The sequence below is a fragment of the Nycticebus coucang genome, chromosome 7, assembly GCF_027406575.1.
Source record: "Nycticebus coucang isolate mNycCou1 chromosome 7, mNycCou1.pri, whole genome shotgun sequence".
Classification (NCBI taxonomy): Eukaryota; Metazoa; Chordata; class Mammalia; order Primates; family Lorisidae; genus Nycticebus; species Nycticebus coucang.
The window spans coordinates 126,562,402-126,589,474 of NC_069786.1; the positions used below are offsets into that span (position 1 = coordinate 126,562,402).

The 27,073-nt window shown below is 41.6% G+C and overlaps 1 protein-coding gene across 3 annotated transcripts in view; it reads right to left on the minus strand.

Moving 5' to 3' along the window:
* Positions 1-27,073, minus strand: part of DNER (delta/notch like EGF repeat containing) — a 334,821-nt gene that overhangs the window by 217,445 nt on the left and 90,303 nt on the right. Inside the window, exon 1 of one of the 3 annotated variants that reach the window (XM_053597824.1) lies at positions 23,799-23,840. The exons of the other annotated variants lie outside the window; for them this stretch is intronic. Within the exon in view, the coding sequence (XP_053453799.1) occupies positions 23,799-23,804 (6 nt within the window). The 5' untranslated portion in view covers positions 23,805-23,840. Of the gene's footprint in view, positions 1-23,798; positions 23,841-27,073 lie in introns of those variants that run through there. 3 annotated transcript variants of the gene reach the window in all.

The following is a 27,073-nucleotide window of genomic DNA, read 5'->3' on the forward strand; positions in this document are numbered from 1 at the left end:
TTTTTTAAAAGGTTGAAAAAAATCTAAAGATTGATATTTCAAATCGTGTAAAAATTAAACAGCCTGTGGCTCAAGGAGTAGGGCGCCAGTCCCATATGCCGGAGGTGGCGGGTTCAAACCCAGCCCCGGCCAAAAACCAAAAAAAAAAAATTAAATAAGATTTAAATTTCAGGGTTCATCATTAAAGATTTATTGGAACTCAACCAGACTCGGTCATTTATGTTTTGTTTGGCTGTTTTTACACAGTAACAGCAAATTCGCCACACAGACCTTATAAGCCCACAAAGCTGAAAATATGAACTGTCTGGCCCTTTACAGGAAAAGTTCACTGACCCCTGCACTGAGCCTCTCCTCCCAAAGCACTGGTAAAGAGACACAATGACAAACACCACGATATAGTCACATTGTCACACAGGGTTGCTTATATATATATATATCACCTAATGCTGGAAAAGGCAAGGACCATTTTCTTGTGTGGATTATACAATATCCTTGTTAAAGTTTCAATAAAAAGGGCTAAACAATCATGGAGCTCTCACAATGAGACAGAAGTAATGTCTGGAAATATTTTTACTATCTTCTTCCCCAGAGCTATATCACTGATTCAATTCATTGGCTAGAAATATTCAGAACATGAAATTTTATCACATAAAAATCTTTTTCATGAGAAAAAATGCAATCCATCCTACAAAAACTATAATGGGAATTTAACTGCATAATTTTGTAGATGACTCTTCTAATGTTGTTCGTACCTCTAGATCGGTTTGGAGTAAAATATTTAAAATGTGCCCTGGTACCTCTTGCTTTGATGATGGAAAGTTCTCAGACTCTGGAGCAAGCCACAGCAATAAACCCAAGCACAGGCTCTAAAAATACACATGAAGGATGGTGCCCTTGATCAATGAAGGGTGCAAATGACACAGAAAAGACAGTGTCTATGGTACCCTACCTCGTGTCGTAGAAATTGCCTCAAAGTCAATGGACGCTGAAAAGAAGAAAATGGTTTCTGAAGAGCAATAAGTTCACTTAGAAGAATGATATTCAGAAAGCATCAGTTGCACATTCACAACTGAGCTCTGCATTCAGACAGACCGACCTGTCCAGAGGGGAACCTGCCACCGACACTCATCACTGCCGGGTGGGGTCTGGGAGAGCACCACAAACGGGCTTGCATCTGCTTTGTTTGGCAATCAACAGAAGTAACAGAAGTGTCATTTCTGGACCACCAAGAGCCTGCTGGAAGACCACTCACAAAGACTGGGTTCAGGTTCCGGGTCTTTCACGACAGTTGTGCACCACGGGCAAGCCTAAGTGAGCACCTGTCATGGCAAATGAGCACGCTGCTCACGGTTCCCAGACCGTGTGCCAAAATGCCGCAGGAGCCACACTGAAGGCACAGGGGCACCATGAATCAGATGCATTTTTTTTTTTAATTTAAAAAAACACAGGATATTTCACTTCTGTCAACCATCACACAAACTACTGTCTAGAGATAGTTCAGGGTTTCAACATTAGATCTCATTGCTATGATAAAAAAGCAAATACTTCATGACAGGAAATGAGGCAATCAGCTGAGAAGCTGTGCCTCGCAGGAACATGTGAGCCAGCAGTGTGTAACTGTGGCTACTTAAGACTGATGCAAAGGTATAGTGTGTTTTTTCTTTCATTCAATGTATATCATTTTTTCAAACAGCTACAAAGTTGTTTAGACATAAGTTGTTGGGCTCTAACCACAATAGAACCACTAACCATTCCTCGTGGCCTGAGGCCCTGTAAAAAATGCACCATGACACTAAGACCACCAGGAACCAAGAAAAGTTAGGAAACTTTGGCTTATGTTAAAACAGTCTGTATAAAGCATATATTAAAAAATTCTTTGTAAAATCCTTTGTAAAGCAATACATTTAAAAATTATTCTTGATAAATGACTTCCATAAAAAGTAAATTTCCGAAGTTTGCCTACTTAAAATTGTAGGAATCTCAATAACCTGGAAGGTCAGCCGTCCACCCGTCGTCATCTTCTAAGATAGCAAAAGAGATGAAATTTCAAGAGACCAGTAGGCAGACCACACAGAACAGGCTTACCGACAAATCAATTGAAACTGTTCAAAATAGGTGGGTTGTCAACTCATGCAATTGACAAAAATCTATCTAAAAGAGTTCACCACCACCCCGGAGGCTTTACCTTTACTTTACTCCTAGGCCAGATGATATTGCCCCCACTCCACTACCCACTTTGTGGAGAAGGAAACTGGGGTCTTAAGTGTTCAGGGGCCCCAAGTGGCAGAGTGGGACTTGAATCCAGTTCTTTGAACCTATCTCCACCAACCCTTCCTCTAAGACGGGTTGGCGGGAAACCATAAATGACCCCAGTGTCGAGTTACAGTCTACGTAACCACTCAGTCCCGGGTCCTTCTGAAGCCCCTTTCCTCAATGCGCAGGTAAGGTGCAGGAAGACTTTGCACCTACATCCTGTCGCCTTTGGTTCTCCATCATTCTCACATTTTGGCTGCTCGTCATCACAACCAGGATCAACCAGGCATTAGCTGCAAACTGACATCAACCACACTCGGCAGTCAAGCACAGCTGGCATCAAATTCCAACACAGCCACATAACAACTCTCAAGTCCCTGAGGACTTAAAGTAACTTCTCAACTCCTCAGTTTTTTTGTATTTGAGATGGGTATAATACTTTCTTTGAGGGAATGCTAAGGTTTGTTAGAGAGACTCTGGGACTTGGATATAAAATTCTGATCAGCGGAGTTGGGGGTCCTATTTGCCACACATATTTGTGTGTCAAATGATGAGGTTAGGAAACGTCAACTGTGCCCATGACTGAGGACATTATGGGCAATTTTGATGCCCTGGGGACCGTAACAGAGCCTGACTGCTGTGAGGGACAAATATCCCAGAGAATGATGTGAAGAGAGAAGGAAGAAGGTGTGTGGTTGGGCCCGTCATGGCCAGCAAGGACACCCCAGGTCAAGGGGAACAGTTCTGGGTACGAAGCATCAGCTGACACTGGACGTGGGCTGACCTAGCTGTCTGTGAGGGCCGTCCACTGAGAGTGTTTCTCTGAAGGTTGCAGTCCTGGTGTCTCCGGCAATCTAGCTGTGGGCCCAGAGCCAAATGGAACATTTCAGGCTCACTGTCTTTTGTACTTTGTCAGAATGGCCTAGAGATGGGTGTCGCCAAACAATTTGGCCCAGGTTCCCTTTTGACCAATCTCAGGCACAATGAACTCCAAGCCAATTGGTCCTAATCTCCAGACCCTATAAAATAATACCATGAAGGATTCTGTTATTTATTTTCATTATGGAAATACATATGGAAGGAGAACTGGATGAATAAGAAATCTTAAAGTGGCTCACGCTATATTACTATGTGCTACAAAGCAAGAACGTACTCCAATGTACAAAATTATTTTAGACCAAAACATGTGTTTGCATATTTAAGACAAATGTACCAGTGACTTGTTAAAATAAAGCAATGGCTTGGCTCTATTTAAAATTCATTTGTGTCCTCATTAAAACATTTGCATTGCAAAATGTCTGACATGAGATACCATTATCAGAATCTCTATTGTCTCAAACTCTTCAGGGAAGATTTTCAGCAAACAGTCATTAAAATTCTAATTTTGCTGAATATAGATTAATAGCCAATTTATTCTATAAATATCACTTATAAAAACAGAAGTTTTGCTGGTAAAGAAAAGAAATAAAATGCAAACAGCAATACCAACTCCTAGACTAGTATTTTGGCAATCCGCATATATTATTATAAAAAGCAGAATTATGCAATCAAATATAATCGCAAAAGAGGCAAGGCATCACCTGAATTATAGTCACATGAAATTCAATTATGAACTATGACGCATTCAATGCATTGTGTAGAAAATTGATAACTGAAATTCTCACATACTGAGCGAGCATTCTGCAGAAGAATATTATCAAACATTTCTAAACCTAAAAATATCTTTACAAGGCAAGTATTACCAACTCCATTTTAGAGGTGAGAAAACCTAAAAGACCCACAGAAGTTCAAACACACCAGAAATATAATGGATGGCGCAGGGAAGAATCATTGTTTTTATCATAATCACCCTCGCAAAACAATTAACTTTTCTGGGTGGTTTCTTTTTTCTTTTAATCATTCACTTCTCAAGGACAGATTGAGCCTGGTTGAATCTTAGCACACATTTAGAAACAGGTGACTACACATACTATTAAGCCCCAAAGCTATTAGTATTCATTTCAGCCACTCTTCACAACTACTGAGCTTTAAAATCCTAATTATACACCGAAAAGAAGGACATGATGGCACAGACAAGCAAGTCAGGAGTAAAGATAATTTTATGGTTGGCATTGAAAGGAATTTAAAATTTATATCTGAAGATGAGCAGCTGGAAATTCAAGACCTCCTATGAAGCACAACTAGATGGGATGTAAGAGTTTCCCAGCTTGCCCAGCCTCTCCGCAGCCCCCCACCCCCACCCTGGGGCTGGGAGCCAGGGAGGGCAGCTCCAAGCCCAGCCTACTCCTGGCCTGAACTAACCTGTTTCCAGGCTCTCCCATAGTACATTTGCGCTAGCAAGGTCATCATTTCCCGGTCCGGGAGGTAATTCTGTAAGTCCAAAAGGCCTTTTGCGGTTTTTCTGGAGCTGGACTTGGGCTGTCTCTAGGCAAAAAACAGAGCTGAGAGCCTGCACTTGCGGGCCATGGACTCCAGCCCTGCCTCTGCTGCTCACGGGTCAGTGACCGTGACTTGCATAAGCTAAGGGCACCCTTACCACTTTCTGCAGGTCTGGTTGGGGAAATCAAATTTCCAGTGCAATATGATCTCAGGTGGTTATTATAAAGTTATACACGTATTTACTGCAACTTACTCAAGATGCAGTCGCTTGAAGTCTAACATTAATCTGTAGTGTAATTGCTTAAGACTTTTATATGCTAAGATTAGGAACTAATCTACAAAGACTTTACCTACTAAGATCAACAGTGACATGGGCCATTAAAGTCTTATTCTTGGAACTGTAAATAGAAATCCATGACAATGACATCATCCACTCAGTGGTGCATTTTCCTAATGGTCTAGTGGAAGACATGCATGGGGGGAGGGAGGTTTGAATTGTTCTGCAGAGGACAAAGTGTAGTATTTCTTTGGTGGTCATCCCTTTACCATAAGACAGGGGGCCAAAAAGAATTTTCTATCTCAAGTTACTGCAATATGAGCAGCCACATGAAGAGAGGGTAGGTAGTATCCAGTTAAGAGTCTGGGTTCTCACCCTGAGATACCATCTAACCGCAGCGAGAATGGCCCACATCACAAAATCTCAAAACTGCAGATGCTGGCGTGGATGTGGAGAGAAGGGAACACTTTTACACTGCTGGTGGGACTGCAAACTAGTACAACCTTTCTGGAAGGAAGTATGGAGAAACCTCAAAGCACTCAACCTAGACCTCCCATTCGATCCTGCAATCCCATTACTGGGCATCTACCCAGAAGGAAAAAAATCCTTTTATCATAAGGACACTTGTACTAGACTGTTTATTGCAGCTCAATTTACAATCGCCAAAATATGGAAACAGCCTAAATGCCCACCAACCCAGGAATGGATTAACAAGCTGTGGTATATGTATACCATGGAATACTATTCAGCCATTAAAAAAAATGGAGACTTTACATCCTTCGTATTAACCTGGATGGACGTGGAAGACATTATTCTTAGTAAAGCATCACAAGAATTGAGAAGCAGGAATCCTATGTACTCAATTTTGATATGAGGACAATTAATGACAATTAAGGTCACGGTGGTGGGAAGAGAGGGGAGAGCAGAGAGAGAAAGGAGGAGGGAGGGGTGGGGAAAAGAAGAGCAGAGAGAGGGAAGGAGGGAGGGGGTGGGGCCTTGGTGTGTGCCACACCTTTTGGGGGCAAGACAAGATTGCAAGAGGGACTTTATCTAACAAATGCAATCAGTGTAACCTGGCTTATTGTACCCTCAATGAATCCCCAACAATAAAAAAAAAAAAAAAGAATCTGGGTTCTGCCCATGGGCCTGCGTGTAGGAATCTGAGCATGGTATGGTCTACCTTATCAAATTTGAGAAATGAAGGGACTACTTTTACTGGAAAATAACAAACACTCAACATTGCCCTAAATTGAAACTGTTACTCAAATAGATACAAAAAAATTTTATTAGAAAGGACAAGACTGATAAATTTAGATTAGTATAATGTTGTAGAGAATACTGTTTTCACTGAAGCTAGGTGGCTGCTCCTGCCACGGGTTGCTCTGGCCGCACTGCGACCCCTACCCTAGGAAGTTCCTGAACACGGAACTTCAACCATCTCTTGAGTGTTTCTCCTGAGCTTGGCCACTGACGCTACCACCACAGGCCACCAGGGCTACTTGGGCCAGTGTGGGTCATGCGATGTTGAATCCTCTCATACCCTCACCTCATCCCATCACCTTGAAACTGTTGTACCATGACAGGATCTTAGGTGTGCCATGAAACTGTTTAAAGATCATTCATTATTTTTGAAAGAAGTTCAAAGCACAGTAAGTATATTCTTTTACTTTTTTTTTTTTCTCAACATAACTTCACTGTGCTGCAAAAGTTTAACTATAGGTTCAAGTATGCTGGGAGATAAAAAAAGGTAGAAAGACACTGAAGGGCATTAAGAACAGAACATGAGCATTAGAACATGCAGCCGACTCACAGGGAACGTATCACAGACGGTGTGCGTGTCCCTCCTTCCTCTTTCCAGACCCAGAAACGGTTGTAGAAGATGACAAGAATCAGGAGAAGTAACGATCTCTATACACTTCTGGGTGTCACCTCCCCTTGCTGGGTGTCACTGGTAAAATGAGGGAGCCATCTAGAATCTGGGTAATGTCTAGGGCCCTTGTAGAGTGTGCCTTCCATGATATAATTCTTTAATACACTGGAGTTAGTCTTTTGCCCAGGCTAAGTGAGCATTTCTAATGTGCCCTAAGTCATAGTATTTCCTGGACATGCAGCCCATCCTGGCCTCTGGGCTGAGGCCTCTGCCATGGTTATGCAGACAGGAGGTGCTCTTCATGCCACGGGTTGCTCTGGCCGCACTGTGACCCCTGCCCTGGGAAGTTCCTGATCACAGCTAACACCTGCCAGCACCAGAGCACATCCACCGAAGACACCCCCAAACATGAGAAGCAGGCATTGCAACCTTGCATCAAAAGGAATATGTAAAATAAATTCAATAAGTAAGAAATCCTTCATCCCGCCTGATCGTATTTATCAAAGCTCAACATTAGTTTTATAACAAATAATCAGGATGGAGAGAATGAGGACTAAAATGAGAAAGAGAGAAAGAGCTCCCTTTCTGGATTCTATAACAAATTTACATTCTAGAACAGAGATTATGACATCGTTTCCAGTATTTAGATCCAATTTATTCAAATAATTGCAACCTAATTGTATGGAGCTATTTTAAATACTGATTTGCTTCCCATTAAATTAAAACCTGTCACCTGTGACTATTTCAAATACGTTCCTCATAATCTAGACAATGGAAAATTAATTATAATTTTAAACATTAGCTTTGCTTAGACATGACTGTTCTTCTCGACAACTTACAGCCCTCTGAAAAAGACTATCAAAGACTGACCCACCTAACACATTAGTTGCATCCTTTTTATTTCAATTTTTAACACAAAGAGTATATATATATATTTTTTCTAATAGTGTAAGTTATTTATTTCTTCAAAAAGAAGCCAGAGAAAAAGAGCTAGTTGTAAGCATGAATGTCTGTTCCAGATCAGACATTCAGTCCCCAGTCCTCTGAACTTGGACAAGCCACATGACCCCTACGGTGTGGTTGCTACCTGGGTCAAATGAAGATAATGCCCCATTTCTTCCCTGCAGGCAGGGGATTTCACAGCCTGACAGTCCAGTATACTAACAGATATACAATACTGCCAATGGAACACAACTTTTCCCTTAATCACAGGCACTGCTGGCCAGGAATTAGTGAATCCAAAACTCTCCTAAGTTTCTGGAAGTTGGTAGAAATAGTGTTGTTATCCAAAACACTTCCTAGTATGAAGGCTTCAAAGGAGAAGGCACTTCCATTCTAGAAAGGGGAAGACACAGGCCCAAAACTACTCATTTGAGCTAGAGTTCTTACCTATTCCTCCCTGCGAAAAAGTCGCAAAAAATAAAACCACACCCAGTATCTTTTCACCATGCTTTTTAATATATGATTCCAGAAAGTAGGCTCAGGAATTCTCAACTCAAACTCTATTGCCTTCACGAAGACCTGTTTCCCAGGTCCATCCACACTTCAGGTAATTGTTGCTCACCACATATTAGCACTGCAAAGCTGGGGCCCAAGTGACCACAAAAGGACACGCAGCACCCCTCAAGGAACTGTGCCTTACTAAGGCAGAGCTCCTTCACCCAGGCACCACATCCCAGCTGCCTCTCAAGTATTGATTTTGCAGATTTCATACTCTGTGAGTAGACCATAGTTAACAAATTAGTAAATTTGCTGAATTTAGTCATTTGAGGTACGCCAATTCAGTGGCTGTTGTACAAGCTACTCAAACAAATAGTTCTCTTCTTAAATTCCTTTGTTTTTGTTTTCATACCTCTTAAGGTGGTTTCATGGTTCAGTCAGAATGTAGTAACAATTCGCTTACCTAGCATATGACACTGAACAAAGCTAAAAATCCTAAAGTAAATGAAATTCATTCAATAATCATGCACTGTGTGTACAAATAAGGTCTTTGGTTAAAATATTTTATTTTCATTGAGAATTCTCCATCTAAAACCAGAACTTTACCTTAGAAACTAAAACAATATAACCTAAACATTTGTACTCTCATATTAATCTGAAATAAAAATAAATATGCTCAAGCTTTCTTGTGCATTGCCTTTCAAAATATATATAATGCACATTTTATTTTCATTTTAAACACGTATCTAACAAAATTGATTATGTCTTTGCATAGCCCAAAATAAATTAGAACACATTAAAAAGGGAAGTTTCAGCCAGGTCTGAGGGTAGGCACCTGTAACTCCAGCTACTCAGGAGGCTGAGGCAGGAGGATCATTGGAGCCCAAAAGTTTGAGTTTGCAGTGAGCCCAGATGATGTCACTATACTCTAGCCAGGGTGACAGAATGAGATTTTTGTTTCAAAAAAATAGAAACCCAAGAAAGGAAAGCTTCCACTAAAAACCAGCTCAGTAGGACAGTGCCAGTAGCTCAATAGTCAGGGCACCAGCCACATACACTGGGCTGGCGGGTTCGAACCCAGCCCGAGCCTGCTAAACAACAATGACAACTGCAACAAACAATAAAAACCAGCTGGGAGTTGTGGCGGGCACCTGTAGTCCCAACTGCTTGGGAGGCTGAGGCAAAAGAATCTCTTAAGCCCAAGAGTTTGAGGTTGCTGTGAGCTGTGACGCCATGGTCCTCTACCAAGGGTGACTTAGTGAAACTCTGTCTCAAAAATAAATAAATAAAAACTAGCTCAGTGACATAAGCAAAGAGCAAAATCTGGCTTGGGAAAAAGCTAGAAACAATATGAAAAGGAGAAACATGGAGACCACTGGGTGGAGAGGCAAGATCGGAGGTTGTTGTAGTTACTGCGCTCATGATTAATGTTTAAGATAATGCCCTTGAGTCCCAAGAAAGAGGCTACATTATATCCTGTGCATTCTGCTAATATATATATGGTATACTGAGTGGTCATTCCTTAAAAATGATTGCAAAAAAAATAAGAATTTAAAGAGTGCAGTTCAGGTATCCGGAAAATTCATTTTAAAGTAATTTCTCAAATGCGAGGTGAATAAGCTGGTATTGTATTTTAAATAAATAAATAACAGTGGATATAAAATTACAGTGATTTGGTTCAGTGCCTATAGCACAGTGGTTATGGCGCCGGCCACGTGCACTGAGGGTGGCGGGTTCGAACCCAACCCAGGCCAGATAAACAACAGTGACAACAGCAACAACAACAAAAAAATAGCTGGATATTGTAGAGGGCACCTATAGTCCCAGCTACTTGGGAGGCTGAGGCAAAAGAATCACTTAAATCCAAGAGTTTGAGACTGCTATGAGCTGTGACACCGTAGCACTCTACCAAGGGCCACATAGTATGACTCTGTCTCAAAAAAAAAAAAAAAAAAGAAAGAAAAAATTGCAGTGATTCCCAGTTAGATTATTTTTTACCTATATTATTTCATTACGTTATTTCTTAGAATACCTGAAATATATTATGCATGCTCATAACCCATTTTCCTACAGACACAATATCTGGTTGCCCCAGCTTGGAACCAGAAGTAGTAAAGGGAAAAAAATAATATCTTTATAGACACATATATACATATAATTAATAACAATTAGCCGCTGATTTTTTTTTAGCTTCAACTATCACTATCTTTGTAGGAAAGAGTATTACCTTGAGGCAACTGTGTATAAATAACAACTAGTAATAGTGCACCAGCCACTATGCCCAAGAATTTTACATTCTTTGCCTCTGAGATCTGCACAGATAACCCAATGTCCATACAGCAAAACCAAGACTCCCAGAGTCTCCATAACACGCCAAGTTCACAGAGTAGGCAAGCGCACACTGCATGGAATACTGGTACGTTCAAGTATACTGTAGTACCAAACTTAGGTTTATGAGCCAAAACCAAACATTTACACAATATTAATAGCAGCTAACATTTATTATGTGCTTAGCGTGTGCCTGGCAGCTGGCATGTATTCACTCATTGAATCCTCCCTACACACCTATGAGGGAGGTGCGATTTTAGCCCCATATTACAGATTAGGAAACTGAGACTAATTAGACAACCTGCCAAGCAACACAGGAAATCTTTTTCCAATGCCTGAGGTCTTAACTATGCAATACCGACATATTCACTAAATTATCTACTATTTCCACATTGTCAAGAAAGTATCAAACACAATTTAGAATGACTAAGGAGTAAGCTGCCTTCATCTGGAAATAAGAGTAGCTCACATAACAAAATCCCAAAACTACAGATGTTGGCGTGGATGTGGAGAAAAGGGAACACCACTGCATTGCTGGTGGAAATGCAAGCTAATACGTTCCTTTTGGAAAGTAGTTTGGAGAACACTCAGGGATCTAAAAGTAGACCTGCTGTTCCACCCTACAATTCTTCTACTAGGTGTATATCTAAAAGACCAAAAATCACTTTACAACAAAGATATTTGCACCAGATTGTTCATTGCAGCTCAATTCATAATTGCCAAGTCATAGAAGAAGCCCAAGTGCCCATCGACCCATGAATGGATTAATAAATTGTGGTATATGTATACCAAGGAATATTATGCAGCCTTCAAAAAAGATGGAGACTTTACCTCTTTTATGTTCACATGGATGGAGCTGGAACATATTCTTCTTAGTAAAGTATCTCAAGAATGGAAGAAAAAGTATTCAATGTACTCAGTACTATTATGAAACCAATGTATAATCACTCACACTTTCACAAGAAAGATAAACCACAACTATAGCCCAAGATGTTGGAGGGAAGAGGAGAGAGATGGGAAGAGAGGGGGAAGATTCCATGGAAAGAGGCTAAACAGTGGGACCATTCCTATGGTTCATATTGAAAAGGTACATGTCAAATCTATTAAGTATAGAGTATAAATGTCTTAACACAATAATTAAGCAAATGAGGTGAAGGCTATCTTAACTAGTTTGACGTAAGCATTCCTAATTGTATATATAATCAGCACATTGTACCCCATAAAGGCATCAATGTATACATGAAAAAAAAAAAAAAAAAGAAATTTCACTTCTGTAAAAGTACTCATTTCTCAACATCGTTAGGTTACTTCTGTACAGTTCCAGTCCCAAACTCTGGAACACTATTCTGAAAATCCATAATTTTCACGTTTATGATGGTACAAAACATACTTTTTAAGAAAAGTAAATAAATTCAAAGCTTTTTAAATATGTTGGAAAGAAAGTGCTACATTTCCTTTGATCACTTAAGGAATACCTCTGCATTGTGAAGCAGATTGGTACAACAGTAATTACTCTACATGTAGTGAAGGGAAGACCCCCACCTTTAATCAGCTTCATAACATACCACACAACTATGAGTTCTCATAATTAAGGCATTAGTGATCATGACATAATCCATAGTCCCAATACTCTAATATTAGAACTGAATCAAACTCAGAGGACTTCTCCCTAATCAGCATTTTAGAATACCAATAATTTCATATACCATTTTGAAGAAAATATGTTCAAAAGTTGCTTTTTCTTAATTTCAAATTAAGATGAAGATACCAATTTTTAGGTTACATTGTTTTCAATTATAAGGTAAAGTTCAAGTTGTAATTGAGCCCTTCACCCAGGGGGCGTGCTGAGCACCCTCTCATTGTGCACACTGAGATCTCACCAATTGCCCTCCGTCCTCCCTCCTGCTAGACTATATTTGTGTTTTATCATTCATGTGGGATGTAGTTGTTTATATGTTGGTTTCTTATTAGTATAGAGTACATTGGATTTTTTTTTTCCATTATTGAGATACTTTACTAACGAAAATGTGTTTCAACTCCATCCAGGTAAACATAAAGGATGTAAAATCTCCATCATTCTTATGGCTGAATAGTACTCCACGGTATACATATACTACAGTTTATTAATCCATTCACGGGTTGATGGGCACTTGGGTTATTTCCACTTCTTGGCAATTATGAATTGAGCTTCAATAAACATTCTGGTGCAAATGTCTTTGTGGTAAAATGATTTTTGTTCTTCTGGGTAGCTACTTAGTAATGGAATTGCAGGATGAAATGGAAGGTTGACTTTGAGTTCTTTGAGGATTCTCCTGACTTCTTTCCGTAAAGGTAGTCTTGGTTTGCAATCCCACTGGCAGTGTAGAGGTTGTTCCCTTTTTTCCCCATCTACACCAGCATCTGAGAATTTGAGACTTTGTGTTGTGGGCTAATCTCACTGTTCAAAAGTTTTAATCAAAATAAATGTCACAATGACCCTGAGATTAGTTAAAATTTCAATTAGGTTAAAACAGATAAAACCTTCTATGCCTGGTTTTGCATTCCTGTTACTCAGGAATGGGCAATTGGTGGATTCACGGTGTTTTCAATGACTTGGTTTTCAGCATAAAGTCACTCACAAAGGACAAGTTTAATGCATGTTTAATCAAAGGGGAGCTCCACAGGGACACCATGGAAGGTTCAACAGTGTCCAGGGAAAGCCACCCAAGCAAAGGCTTGCAGGTCGCCTCCCTGGCCTGGAAGGTGGGGTAGTGCACACTCTGCCAGCAGCCGGGACCAGCACGGCTCTTGACCGCGGGCAGGAACAGACACGTGAATGAAATGGGACTCGGCACTGCCCGGGGTTTCAAAGGTGCCACCATCTACGACCTTAACCTATCCTTTGGCATCGCTGAATAAAATGAATATGAAAATGGGAATGATTAATAATAATTTTACGTTGGTTAGTGGTAGTTAGCAGTTACTGCTCGGCAAACTGCTCATTCTGCAGCCTCTCACGCGGGGCACCTAGAAGTGACAGCAAGGCTGACAGACACGCCATGTTTGCTGGCTGAGCGTGTGACAGCGTAACTTCCCCGAAAGAGCAGAATCGCGTTTTAAACAGAAAATGGGGTCCAAACTTTGAAATCTGTCTCCCGAGGGAGCCTCGGGTTCTAGTCCACCCCGGCTGCCTTCTAGCTGTGTGATGCAAGGAAGTTTCCTATCTCCCTAAATCTTAAAATGTAGCTAATTCCAGAATTGAACTAAGGTTGTTTGGGGATTGCTTAAGACAATACGTGCAAGGTATGTAAGGGGGCCTGTTAAAGAGTAAACACTTAAATATGCCCGCCGACATTCACATGGGCAAGGCGTTTATGAATAAATAAATTAACTTTCTAGTCTCTTCTCTCATCCCCCGGGTCATCCCCTGCACTGCTGTTCCATTCTCACCTTTGTTTTTGAACAAGGAAAAGCCTTGTGGGATCAAGCAATTAAGGGTTCTTTTGTTATAATGAAACGGAGAGGAACAGAGAAATCACCAGGGTGAAGTTTCTGCTCAATTGAGAACACAGGTTCATGGGGCTAATATGGAGTTCACTGGAACTCTGTTCAGAAACAAAGCAACTCCTACAAGTACCTCTCAGGCTGCAGGTGCTGCGGAAGAACAGGACCAGCTATACCTTAAAGGCCCGAGTGGAGCCAGAGGGCTCTGCTCCCAAAAGACGCCACAAGTAGAAAGAATAATGGAAAAGAAACAGAATTGGAAAGCAATTAAGGAACTGTCAACAAGAAGACCTGAAAGGCCCCCATAAATCCTGTCATGGGGACTCAAATCTTTTGCTAGTCAGCTGGGAAAGTTCCACAGCAAGGGAACACTAGAAAAATATTACAGGAATCTAAAAGCCACTTCCCTCTTCAACCTTTTAGCCATTTTTCTCTCCTGTGCACTAAAAAGTAAAAAGGTCGAGTCTCTGGGACAATATAATACACTAAATAATAATTAAAGAACGGCTTTATGAGATCATCCAAACTTTCCTCCAGAACCAAAAATACACTAATGTCTTCCCATACCTCTAGCAAATTAACAGAGCATAAAATAGTCCCGTCTTAAATATAGCAGCCTGTCCTGATTTCAATAAGAAAAGGTATGTTTGCCTGTGTGCGATCAGCAGTTTCCACCCATACTAAAATAACCTAAAGTCGTCTTTCTCTTGCGTTTTGTAAGCTGTGACATTGAGCCCTCGCTTCCAGACAGTCTTGACAGAGACAGAGTTAAGCTGCATAACACCTTTGCATTTGTGTACATCTCTGGAGGCTACGCAGAATCATCATTTCAAATCATTCCCCTCCATTTCATTCCTGCTGAGGTTAGCTCAATAGGCTCTGGGACTCTAATTTCTATTACTTCTTTTTTAGTCAATTTCCTCAGATATCCAACGTGTAAGGAAAACCTCCTGAAGCCCTCTATGTGAGGCAGAGAGATCCACTAGGATTTCGTCATTCCGAGGATAAACTGACTATATGAGAGGTTTTACGGGAGAATGGCATTTCTTTACAATAGACCCCTAAGCCCAAGGCTAAACAGAGATTGCAACCACACCAAAGAAAACTGCATAAAGCAAATTCAGAAAACTCGGCTGCCTCAGTGTTGTTCTCCTTTATTTTACTTTCACGGAAAATCAGTTGGGCTGGGGTGGTGGGGAGGAGAGGGAGTGTGAAGCATTGAATCCACTCTGCCTGCTGTGTACCTTTGATGACAGAGGTCAAACCAGGAGTTTCTGTTTAATCCAAAGGTTGAGAGGGAAATATTGAGAGAAGGACAGACACAATTAGCCAGTCAAGCCATTACAATCAACTCCAAAAACCTGATCAGAAGCTAAGATACATTGTGTGAGCTAAGCCAAATGTGTAAGGCTGTTATTTTTTTTTTTATTCTATAGGGAGGAGAGTTAGACGAAGCACAAATTTAATAGTTTCTCCCATTTGCTTATACAACCATTATTTAAGGCCTTCTCTTTAGACCTTTTAAAAAATTCAAGCACATTACCAGGAGAAATTACAGAGAATCAAACAAGTACAGAGAATCAATGTTCCTTTCGCTGGGAGAGCCTCGTGAGAGTGAGGGATCATGTGGAAACCGTAAGAGAAGCATCACTGTGCCTTTCCTGTTTGGGAAATAATACTAGCTTTCCGCATCTGCAGGTAAATCAATAAATCAACCCAAAATTTAAAAAGCATGCATTGGTCTGATGTGCACGTACAGCTTAATTGATTCATCTTAAAGTCTGGCCTTGCTCCAAGTTGCCTTTTCACTTTACGTAAATATTGAGCAATTCGAGCTTTGAGACCTCCTTTGAGTATAGTACACACACATGCTCTCCACTTAAAGGAGAAATCGTAGAAATAGAAAATAGATGAAAACCTACCTGACTCAAGCCACCTACAAGAGCAAGTAGCGTGGGTAGGAGCCATGGAGATGGTGGGGGTGAACCCCATTATCAATCACATTGGAAAACTGAGATCAGCAGAGGTGAAATAACACCCCCCGCAAAAAAATCCTTGAGCAGGTGACCTGTTTTCCTTTTCACTAAAGCACACTGCCCCGATGAACTCACCAGATTGTCTCTCTGTAGGCAGCATTAATCTTCCCAGCACCTCAGCCATATTCCCCCTCAGATTAGCCACCAGACATGTTGCCTGGTGCCAACCTCAGACAGGGGCCCCATGGTATATCCACACAAATGCTTTGCTCTTTCAACTCTTGTCTGCGCACAGTGCTTACTGCAAATATTTATAATTGAACAACACATATTCCCCAGCCTTTTATAAATATGACTAGTTACAAAACAAAGTGAAATATCACAACAGGTCGCCTAAGGTCAAATAGTTTTGTGTACTTCACAACTTGAGACATAAGTTTCAGCATTTTCTTAATTTTTTTTTTTTTTTTTTTTTTTCAGAGAGAGTCTCACTCGGTCACCCTGGCTAGAGAGCCGTGGGATCATAGCTCACAAACTCCTGGGCTCAAGAGATTCTCTTGCCTCCGCCTCCCAAGTAACTGGGACTACCTGAGCCACCAGACCTGGGTAATTTTTTCCATTTTCAGTAGAGACGGGCTCTCAATCTTGCTCAGACTGATATCAAACTCCTGAGCTCCCCCCATCTCAGCCTCCCAGAGTGCTAGGATGACAGGTGTGAGCCTCCACGCCCAGTTGCCTTTTCCTAATGTTAATAAAAGCTCAACCCCTTAGTACCTTCCAGCCTTCTGGTATAGCACCAACTCCAGAGGAAAACAATTTTCAAATAGGTGAAGCAAATAAACTGGCATTTACCACCTTTTAACAATGAACAAAACCCAGGGAGGAAATAAAGACACAAAAATTGTGTCAATAAAGCCACAGTCCATGAGGATGCCGTGTAGAAGAAAGTGCGGTCTGATCCCAGGTGAAGCTTATAAACGGCAGCTTGCCACTGAACTGACAAGGCACCTGGAGAAAATAATCTGCGACCAGACATCCGAGAGGTGAGAACCATCTGGAAACCACTAGTGTGCCCATGTGACCCTCAAGTTACAGGTGAGACTAGGGAAGGAGTCATTCACAATCAAGAAACTGAGGGAAGGGCTCAGTACCGTGAGAAGCCAAGGGGGAGGAGTAAAGAGATTAGATGTTGAACCTGTGTCTACAGCCCCAGGGGCAGCAGGAGGGAGGAGGTATTTTCCAACATGCCCTCTTCTTTGGGCATTGTCACTTCCCATCAGGAGCGGGTCTTCTTCTTCATGCCCTTGAATGTGGTGGGCTCATGGACGCTTTGATCAGTGGAGCAGGGCAGAGGTGACATCATGCCAGGTCTGGGAAGTTGCTTACCTGAACTGGAGCTATTGCTCCCTGCCTCTCGCAGGTGGCCACCATGTTGGAACTGCGGTTGTCCAGAAGCCACTCAGAAGTACCCTGGCACAGAGGACACCACAGTGGGGCAGAGGACGGGGTAACTAGGCCATGGAGCCCTGGGCACCCCCACTGACATGAGGACCAGCGACGAATTCCTCGGCAGAACCTTTCCAGAATCCCCAAGTCAAAAAATTGTGAGCAACATAAAATGGCAGTTTCAAGCAATTAAGGTTTGGGATTGTTCGTTACTGAGAAGTTGATGCCCCAAACATAGGAACACCACAGTAACAAGTTAAGTCTTATAGAGAAACAATTTGCAACTGATTTTAAACTGCTGGGCCTTTTACCCAAAAGATATCTAATTAGAACTCAAAAATGTGAAATAGAAAGAAAAAAACAGAGCTTCTCTGACATGGGTGGACAAGAGTGGCTGGAAGACAGGAGCTCTGCTGCAAATGTGGTATGCGATTCTGGCAGGTGCTCTGGGCATGTCAACCCCACAGAGAGGACTGGTAACACTCCCTCAGGAAGTCAGCACTGCCACCCACCTTGCCCCAGCTGCCCCAAGAGGCAGGTCACGAGCTCTTACTCTTAGCCTCTGCAGCCAGGGGAACCTGGCTCTGATGTGAGGCAGGAGTTGGAACCCAGGAAATCAAACAGTAGTGCCCTGGGACCACCTTCCTCCTGTGTCAGGCCTGACCACTGACAAGTTAGCAACTTCCGGGTGCCAGTCTGAGTGTGCCTTAAAAGATCCCAGAGCAATAGGTGTCATCAAGTGTGTCACAGAAGGAGGTGGCCGAGGGGCTTCCAGGCAGCCCAAATTGACAATCCTCTTAAGTAAGAAGATTTGGGAAATGGCAAAGAAAAGAATATCTGTGTAATAAATAGTAGAGTTTTGACTCACTTACCCTGTACGTACGTACCAAAGCAAGACTGAGACAAAGAGGCTCACATTTGAAAAATCTGAGTTGGCTGTCCGGGACAGCTCCCGGAAATGCAGCCAGGTGGCATTCCACACCTCTGCCCCTCTGTGCCCACCCCGATGGGTGCCCTCCTCGTTAATGTATCATTGTTTACAGCAACATTATTCTGTTTGCTTCTTGATCACATGCAGTGACAGGTATTTTCAGAAAGGGTGACCACAAAGTATCACACATGAAATGGAAAGGTTATGATAACTGGTGGAAAATGTGTGTCAAATTAGGAGAGCACAGAATTTGTGCCTTTTTGAGCAATCTCCTTTATGAGCACAACCTATTAACTCTATCATTTTCCAATGTTTCTTTGGGTAAGCTCTGTCTATCTTCTATTTTAACAGCTGTCCACATGAAAAGCATGTTAAACTAAAACAGAATTCATGGCTCGGCGCCTGTAGCTCGGCAGCTAAAGCGACAGCTACCTACACCAGAGCTGGAGGGTTCGAACCCACCCTGGGCCTGCCAAACAATGACAACTACAACCAAAAAAAAAAAAAGCTGGGCGTTGTGGCGGGCCCCTGTAGTCCCAGCTACTCAGGAGGCTGAGGCAAGAGAATCACTTAAGCCCAAGAGTTTGAGGTTGCTGTGAGCTGTGACACCACAGTACTTTACCAAGAGCAACATAGTAAGATTCTGTCTCCAAAAAAAAAAACAGAATTCATTCACTCATTCAACACCAACTATACCAAGAGACCCTAGAAGTCTTAGAGACTCACACACAATAAAATCTTCTGGCCAGATGCTTAAAATTTGTCTCATTTAGGGCGGCACCTGTGGCTCAGTCGGTAAGGCGCTGGCCCCATATACCGAGGGTGGCGGGTTCAAACCCGGCCCCGGCTGAACTGCAACCAAAAAATAGCTGGGCGTTATGGCGGGCACCTGTAGTCCCAGCTACTCAGGAGGCTGAGGCAAGAGAATCGCTTATGCCCAGGAGTTGGAGGTTGCTGTGAGCTGTGTGATGCCACAGCACTCTACCGAGGGCCATAAAGTGAGACTCTGTCTCTACAAAAAAAAAAAAAAAAATTTGTCTCATTTACTTGTTGCACATAGGTCACAAGCCAATATATATTTGGATAAAGATTTTTTTTGATAGCATCTTATGTTAAAAAGCCCTTGGCTCACCTAGGAAAGACCAGCTAACTTCTGAGTGGGGCTTGCCCCAGATGAAGTATTCGGTGGCTGCAGGAGCATCGGACCATTTTCTTGCCCCCCGGTGCTTCCTCGGATCGGGTGTTTCTTTGGAAGCCAACATGGGGCATTGGAAGAACCACTAATATGTTCTCCCCCCAACTTCCTCTGAACATTAGAAACACTAGGAAGATGCTTTAAACTGCCAGTGGCGCTTTCTAGAGGAGTAGAATAGACAGGAAGAAAGGAAAATGGGGAACTTGTTTATGCACTTCTGTATATTTAGCATTATTATTTTCATAAGTTAAAAAATTATTTTAAGACTCTCACCTGAAAAATCACAACCCTAGGCCATGAACTAAATGATATGAGGACATTATTCCAGCTCTCAAAGTCTATGCCAGGAGTGCACCTCACATAGCCAGTTACCAGAACTTGCATGTCCATATCTTAATCAAAGTGCAAAGGAAAAGAAACAGATTTACTTGCTTAATTTTTCAGCGCCTCAGTTTCCTCTTTTGCACAATGGGACTCAAAACAGTATCTACCTCACAGGGCAGTTTTAAGAACTAAATGAGCGAACAAAAATTGCTGGCACTCACAGCTCAAATGTCAGCTAGGATTATTTTCAATATGGTCATTCTTATTAATTCTATGCCAACGAGTGAAACATTTCTGCCAGTATTTTCCTTAATCCTCCTAAAGTGTGCACAAAAGAACTTTCTGAGCCAATGTAAAGTACCCTGTCAAAATATTAACATATAGCTATGAATAAGTATATCTTTTTGATTAAAACCTTATCACCAAAGGCAAAGCCACTGAACAACTTTTAGCAAATAAGGATGAAAAGTCAAACGTTATATGTCATGTCAATACCAACCAACATAAAATTAAAGAAAGCCTTCCAACCTCTTAAGGGTTCTGGAAAGAGTGTGCCCAGAGACAACTGTTCAAATTCAAAGTTACTCAAGTTTTCAATGGACATATTATAAAACATTGAGTAGGAAACTGACACATCCAATCTAAGGCTAAATAAATAAACATTAACAATGGTATGGCGCTCGCCTGCTAAAAACTCCAGCAACTCACAAAGCAAATTGCTATCACTGAATGGAGCATCTCAAGAGCTCAGTCGCACAAACGTTTAGCCAGGCTGGTCTCCTTGACAAACCACTAACACACAAATACCTGTGCTTCCAAAACTAGTGCACACAGATTTCACTCTCAGGCATGAATCTGGGGGGTGGGGGACTCACCCATGAGTATAAATGTCACATAAGAAGGGTAAGGATAAGAACATAGAATTCCGGAAGAGACATATGGCTGTGCTAGCTGGACTTCGGGATTAACACAGAAGTCTAGATCATTTGAAATAAAAATGCCAGCCCAGCGGGCGGCGCCTGTGGCTCAGTCGGTAGGGCGCCGGCCCCATATACCGAGGGTGGTGGGTTCAAACCCGGCCCCGGCCAAACTGCAACCAAAATATAGCCGGGCATTGTGGCAGGTGCCTGTAGTCCCAGCTACTCGGGAGGCTGAGGCAAGAGAATCGCTTAAGCCCAGGAGTTGGAGGTTGCTGTGAGCTGTGTGAGGCCACAGCACTCTACCGAGGGCCATAAGTGAGACTCTGTCTCTACAAAAAAAAAAAAAAAAAAAACCAGCCCAGCAATGAGGTTAAATAGTAAACTAACTAGTATTTGCAACAAAGTGTTAACATGTTTCTTATCTAAAACAATAAGTAAAATATTATGCTCAAATATTCAAAAGATCTAAAGAAGATAATTCGTAAAAATAAAAGTCTAAAAAGCAAGCAAACATGAGGGAAAGCCTCTGCCTACCAGTAATTAAAAATGCAAGTTGAACAGGATAGCCACTTTCCCTGCTAGATCAGGGAAAGCAAATTAATAGTTATTTTTTATTGAATGTTACCTAAGCATTCCATGAAACTGGTGATCTCAACTTAGCCTGTCAAGTTGTAAATGGGTACGATCCTTTGGGAAACCCATCAGGCAATACATAAACAAGTGGCATTAAGAATCCCTAATTTAGGGCGGCGCCTGTGGCTCAAGGAGTAGGGCGCCGGTCCCATATGCTGGAGGTGGCGGGTTCAAACCCAGCCCCGGCCAAAAACCACACAAAAAATAAATAAATAAAAAATAAAAGTATTAAAAAAAAAAAGAATCCTTAATTTAATATCAGAAAAGCCACGCACTGAAGGCTGAACATCAAAAAATGTTTTAGTGGTTACATTTGGAGAATGGTTAATGTTGAATCTGGAGAAAACTGAACGTATTACATGAGAGAGAAATAATTAGACCAATTACGGTACACTCACCATATGGAAAATCACAACCAACATAAACCCTCTAAAACAACCTGGAAAAATGTGAATCATGTAAAGAAACAGAATATAAAATCATTTATATACCATACTATGACTTTGTTAAATATGAGTGTTAATAGGAAATAAACAAAACATTATGAGAGTTATGTTTGGTAAGGATATTTTTCTCTTTCTTGTTCAATGTCTCATAATGGCATTATACCACTTTGTTTAAAAAAAAAAAAGATATTTTTGAAAACTAAATAATGAAAAGGATAAATTTTCTTTAGGAAAGCTAAAATGAATCCAAACTAATATAAACAAGGATTTTAAATTTTCAGAATAAACCCCAAATTTTAAAGGTGAAACAAAGCCACAGTGTGAAATGTAAAGTTGGGTAGGCTAGTGTGGAAAATAGCCGGGCTCTGTCTAAGCCTGGGTAGGCACACCTGTCCCCAACACATGCTATGCCTGTCCCCAAGGCAGGGGCACAGCAGGCAGTAGGCTCCCAAGCCACCCTGGTTCCTGGCGCTACTACGTACAAGCATCCGAGAGGGTGAGCTGCAGCCAGAGGACAACGCCCGCCGTGGGGCGAGCTGCAGCCAGAGCACAACGCCCGCCGTGGGGCGAGCTGCAGCCAGAGCACAACGCCCGCCGTGGGGCGAGCTGCAGCCAGAGGACAACGTCCGTCGTGGGGCAAGCTGCAGCCAGAGCACAACGCCCGCCGTGGGGCGAGCTGCAGCCAGAGCACAAGGCCCGCCGTGGGGCGAGCTGCAGCCAGAGGACAACGCCCACTGCAGTTCTGGCCACTGCCTCTCGGCTTCTCTCACGGTCTTACCCCTGTACCTAACAGAGAGTCTGAAGTATTTAGGGTCTGCAAGCACATTGGCAAGTGCCTTAAAAATGGCATACAGAACATTAATCAAGCAAAAGCACTGCACAGACTGAGTTTAAGAAGTAAATTATATACGCAGCATGCTGTGATTCTGTCCTCTACTAAGGACGGTGGCACCCACACATAGCCTATGGAAAACATGAAGAAAGGCAGGTCAAGGAAGCAGACTATAAGATTAAATGTAGTCCACAATTAAAAGTTTGTTTAAAATATCTGAATAAGCAAAAAATCATAATAGCTATGTTTGAGTTCTAGATTCCTCCCGACCTTCCTTCCTCGCTTCCTTTCTCCAGACTTTCTCTGAAAGGACATTACCTCATTCCACAGGGGGTAAATTGACAGGCAGGTGATAAAAAGTCCCAGTAAATTCCATCCTACTCTTAATTCCACAGCATTTCTTACTTAACTCATTTGGACAGGTGATTGTTCTCATGCAGTTATAATTTGGCTTTTTAATCCCAGAAACATATTCAAAAAAGAGAAAAATATTTCATCATTTTTCAATGATGCAATCATGTCTGAATTTAGTTTTGGTGAATTATTTTCTCTTTGAACTTACGATGCAAGACTCAAACAGGAACTACTTTTGCTAGAAGAAAACAGATTGGCATTTACTGCCATTTCACAGTCTGGGCAGACGTGGGACCTGGGGAATTGCCCATCTTTTCTGCTCTGGTCGGTTTTACAAGGCCGCGGGGGCCTAAGGAGTCTATCATTACCATGGCAACCTAACACTGCACCCCACATCCTCCATGAGGCAGGAGTAGGGACCTGCCCTCCTTGTCAGGTTCACGCCGCCCTCCCCTCCCCGCCCTCATGAGGCTTGACTGTCAGCTGAGTTTCCTCTCCAGCTCCAGTGCGGCTGGGGGTGGTGTCTTTGTTGAAATGATTCTGTGCAAGGTTAATATCCAGTCTGCTCGCACAAGATTAGCTATACCAATTGTTAAATAGTGAAATACTTCGGTTCTTCCACTCTGCCGTAAGCAACCCCCTTACCCCTATCCCACTTCCACGGCCCTGAATGCTTTAACCTTTTTCCTGAGAGCCCCTTCCAGTCCTCACCCACATACTCAGCCATGAAGGAGTTAAGATGTGGCACAGCAGGGGACCTCCAGCCTTCTGCCCAGCTTCAGCTCTTGATTAGTCAAACAATCCCCCATTGAATGTTTTGACTAAGGAGCCCTTTTTATGGAGGCACTGAGGTTCCAGAAAAATCTCCCATATTAATTAGCAACATCTGCCCAGGATGTGAAAGGGGCAGGGGCAGACCCACCCACACCATGCTGCACCTTCAGCACTGCCACAAGTCCAGTATCGTTACTTCTCTCCTAGAGGAAACAGGATTGAAGGAGAGAGAAAGACAGTACCCACAGCAAGAAAGACGAAAACCCCCCCGGAGCGTAGTAGGGACAGTTTTGTATTTTTTGTGAACAGGCTACACTGTACAACTTAGAGTACCCACTGCCGATTTTAAAGGAACCAGATCGTGACCCTTTTCTTCCTATTCACAATGGTAAGAGCACCATTTCCTTAAATCTTCTGGGACATAATAGTTATATAAATAATGATGTCACTAAAATCAGTATTTTTATAGCATTTACCATGTTCTGGGCTCTGTTCTCTGCAGGTATTTTCTTACTAAATCCTAAAAAAATTCTCTAATGGTTATCTTGTACAAAAATATTTTTGTTTTTATTTTATATTGTTATTTTGTTTTACTAACATTTTACAATTTAACATTTTTGAATGGAGTATTCAAGGTTACAAAACATGAGCCTCCTTCCATTTTATTTCATCTGACATTGAACTAATTAACTATTAGTAGTTTTTGCTATTAAACGTTATTTGCTCTTTACCCTTGGCCCACATGGGTGTGCTAGAGTCAGCTCATACTATGCACCAGCTTGAACCAGTTATTAAAAAAACTTACAGTTAAATTATATTAAAACAAAGGTCATATATATTCAAAACTAATATCATTCTAAATATTTTACTACATTTTATCACCCATAATCTTGAAATTATTTGTCTCTATCATACCGTATGGTGTTAACATCTTTTTTTATGTGTAACATGGAGATGCTATATAATGATGTTCTAGTATGCATCTCTGTATTCAGAGGCATTAGGTTGGTAGCTTGAAATCAGCTGTATAGCGAGTGTCTCCGCCACCATAGAAAGACTACAAATCAAGGTCTGTTATTGTTGTTGCTCCTGTTTTTCTAGAGAGTCAGTAGTTAAATAGTTGCCTCTCTTCTTAAGGAATAAACAAGCTTGAACATCATCCTCTTAATTATTTTAAACCAATATGAAGACATCTGGACTTGTCAATATGAAAATACCGTTATTCTTTATTTGTATATTTTACTTTGGTTTCTCTCAAAAATTACTGAGTTGCTTCAAGAAAATTATTTAAGGTACCTATTACAATGGAAATAATTGGAATAGATGCCACATAAAAGCATATTTGTGAGAATTTGAACTCATTGTCTATTTTCTATTCAGAGTATGCATTTGCTAACCAGGATTTATCTTCCTTAAATTATGAACAATCCTTTAAAACCAAAGCTAACGAGACAGAGAAAAAAAGTCTGGAACAGTTTTTAAAGGGCAATTCTTCCCCAACTGATCAATAGATTGCATGTAGCCCCAGTCAGAGTCCAACCAAGCTTTATTGTAAATGTTGAAAAAGCTGATTATAAAATTTACATGGAAAATATAAAAAGGAGCTAAAAGAACCAATGGATTTTGAGAAAGAATGTAGTTAGGGATTTAAACTACCTGATTTCATAACGGCAGTCTAGTACCGATTAGCTACAGTAATCAAAGCAGTATAGTATTGGTCTAGAGACAGACAAATAAGTAATCAAGGCAGCACGCAACTGCCGGAAAACAGACAAGCAGTTCAGCGGAACAGAGACCAGAAATACACACAGACACACAGTCAATTGATTTCCAGCAAAGGTGCCAAAGTAATTTTAGGGGGAAGGAATACTCTATTCAACAAACAGTGCAGGACAACTGGATGTCCGTATGGAAAATGTTTCCATGGTGCTCAAGTATCTTTTTCCGGCTGCACAGTTTGGCTTGCAGTGCACCCGAAGTGGAAGGGCAGCAAGAGAGGCTCAAAATGGGCAGCTTCCCTCATGATACGAATTTAACTTAAAACTGAAGATGCAGGAATATTTTCTATTCTAATTACTTCAACTCTTTTATCATTTCTGATTAATATGATGGTACAAACGATTAGGTTGCTATGTTTACGTTGGGTAGCTGAGGTCTCAGTTGTAGCTGCGCCCCTCACCCAGGAGGTGCCCATGTATCCTTACACTGTGCCCGTTAGGTGAGAGCACAACCACCACCCCCTCCTTCTCTTTTCTCCTCTCCCCCCCCCCCCCGAATTAAATTGAGTTTGTTTCTTGTGTGGGCGTGTATTAGTTCCTCCACTGGCTTGGTGTCAGTATTGAATTCACTTGCTTTTCCATTCTTGTGATACTTTACTAAGGAGAATGGGCTCCAACTCTATCCAGGTTAATACAAAATATGTAAAGTCTCCAACTTTTTATGGCTGAATAGTATTCCTTAGTATACATATACCATAGTGTATTAATCCATTCATGGGTTGACGGGCACTTGAGTTGATTCCATATCTTGGCAATTGTAAATTGAGTTGCAATAAACAATCAAGTGCAAATGTCCCTGTGATAAAATGGCTTTTGTTCTTCTGGGTAGATACCTGGTAATGGGATTTGGGGATCAAATGTAAGGTTTATTTAGAGCAGTGATTCTCAACCTGTGGATCATGACCCCTTTGGAGGTCCCCTGCATATCAGATATTCACATTGCGATTCATAACAGTAGCAAAATTACAGTTATGAAGCAGCAACAAAAATAATTTTGTGGTTGGGGGTCACCACAACATGAGCAACTGTATTAAAGGGTCGCGACATAAGGAAGGTTGAGAACCACTAATTTAAAGTTCTTTGACGATTCTCCATACTTCTTTCCAAAGAGGCTGTATTAGTTTGCAATCCAGCCTAATTAAATAAATTGAGTACAGGACTCATTTTCTTCTGGGACTTGCTAAACCTGTGGCCAAAGCTTCAGTGTGGGTGTGGTGCACTCTGTCAGGATGGAGGGCACACTTTTTTTTTTTTTTTTGTAGGTCTTGTCTGGGTCCAGGTTTGAACCTGCCACCCCCATTATATGGGCGCCCTACTCCTTTGAGCCACAGGCGCCACCCGGGGGGGTGGGGGGGGCACACTTATAACCAAAACAAAGTAGGTAAACAAAACACATGTACCCCCTAAAATCCTGAAATTTTTAAAACTTACAGT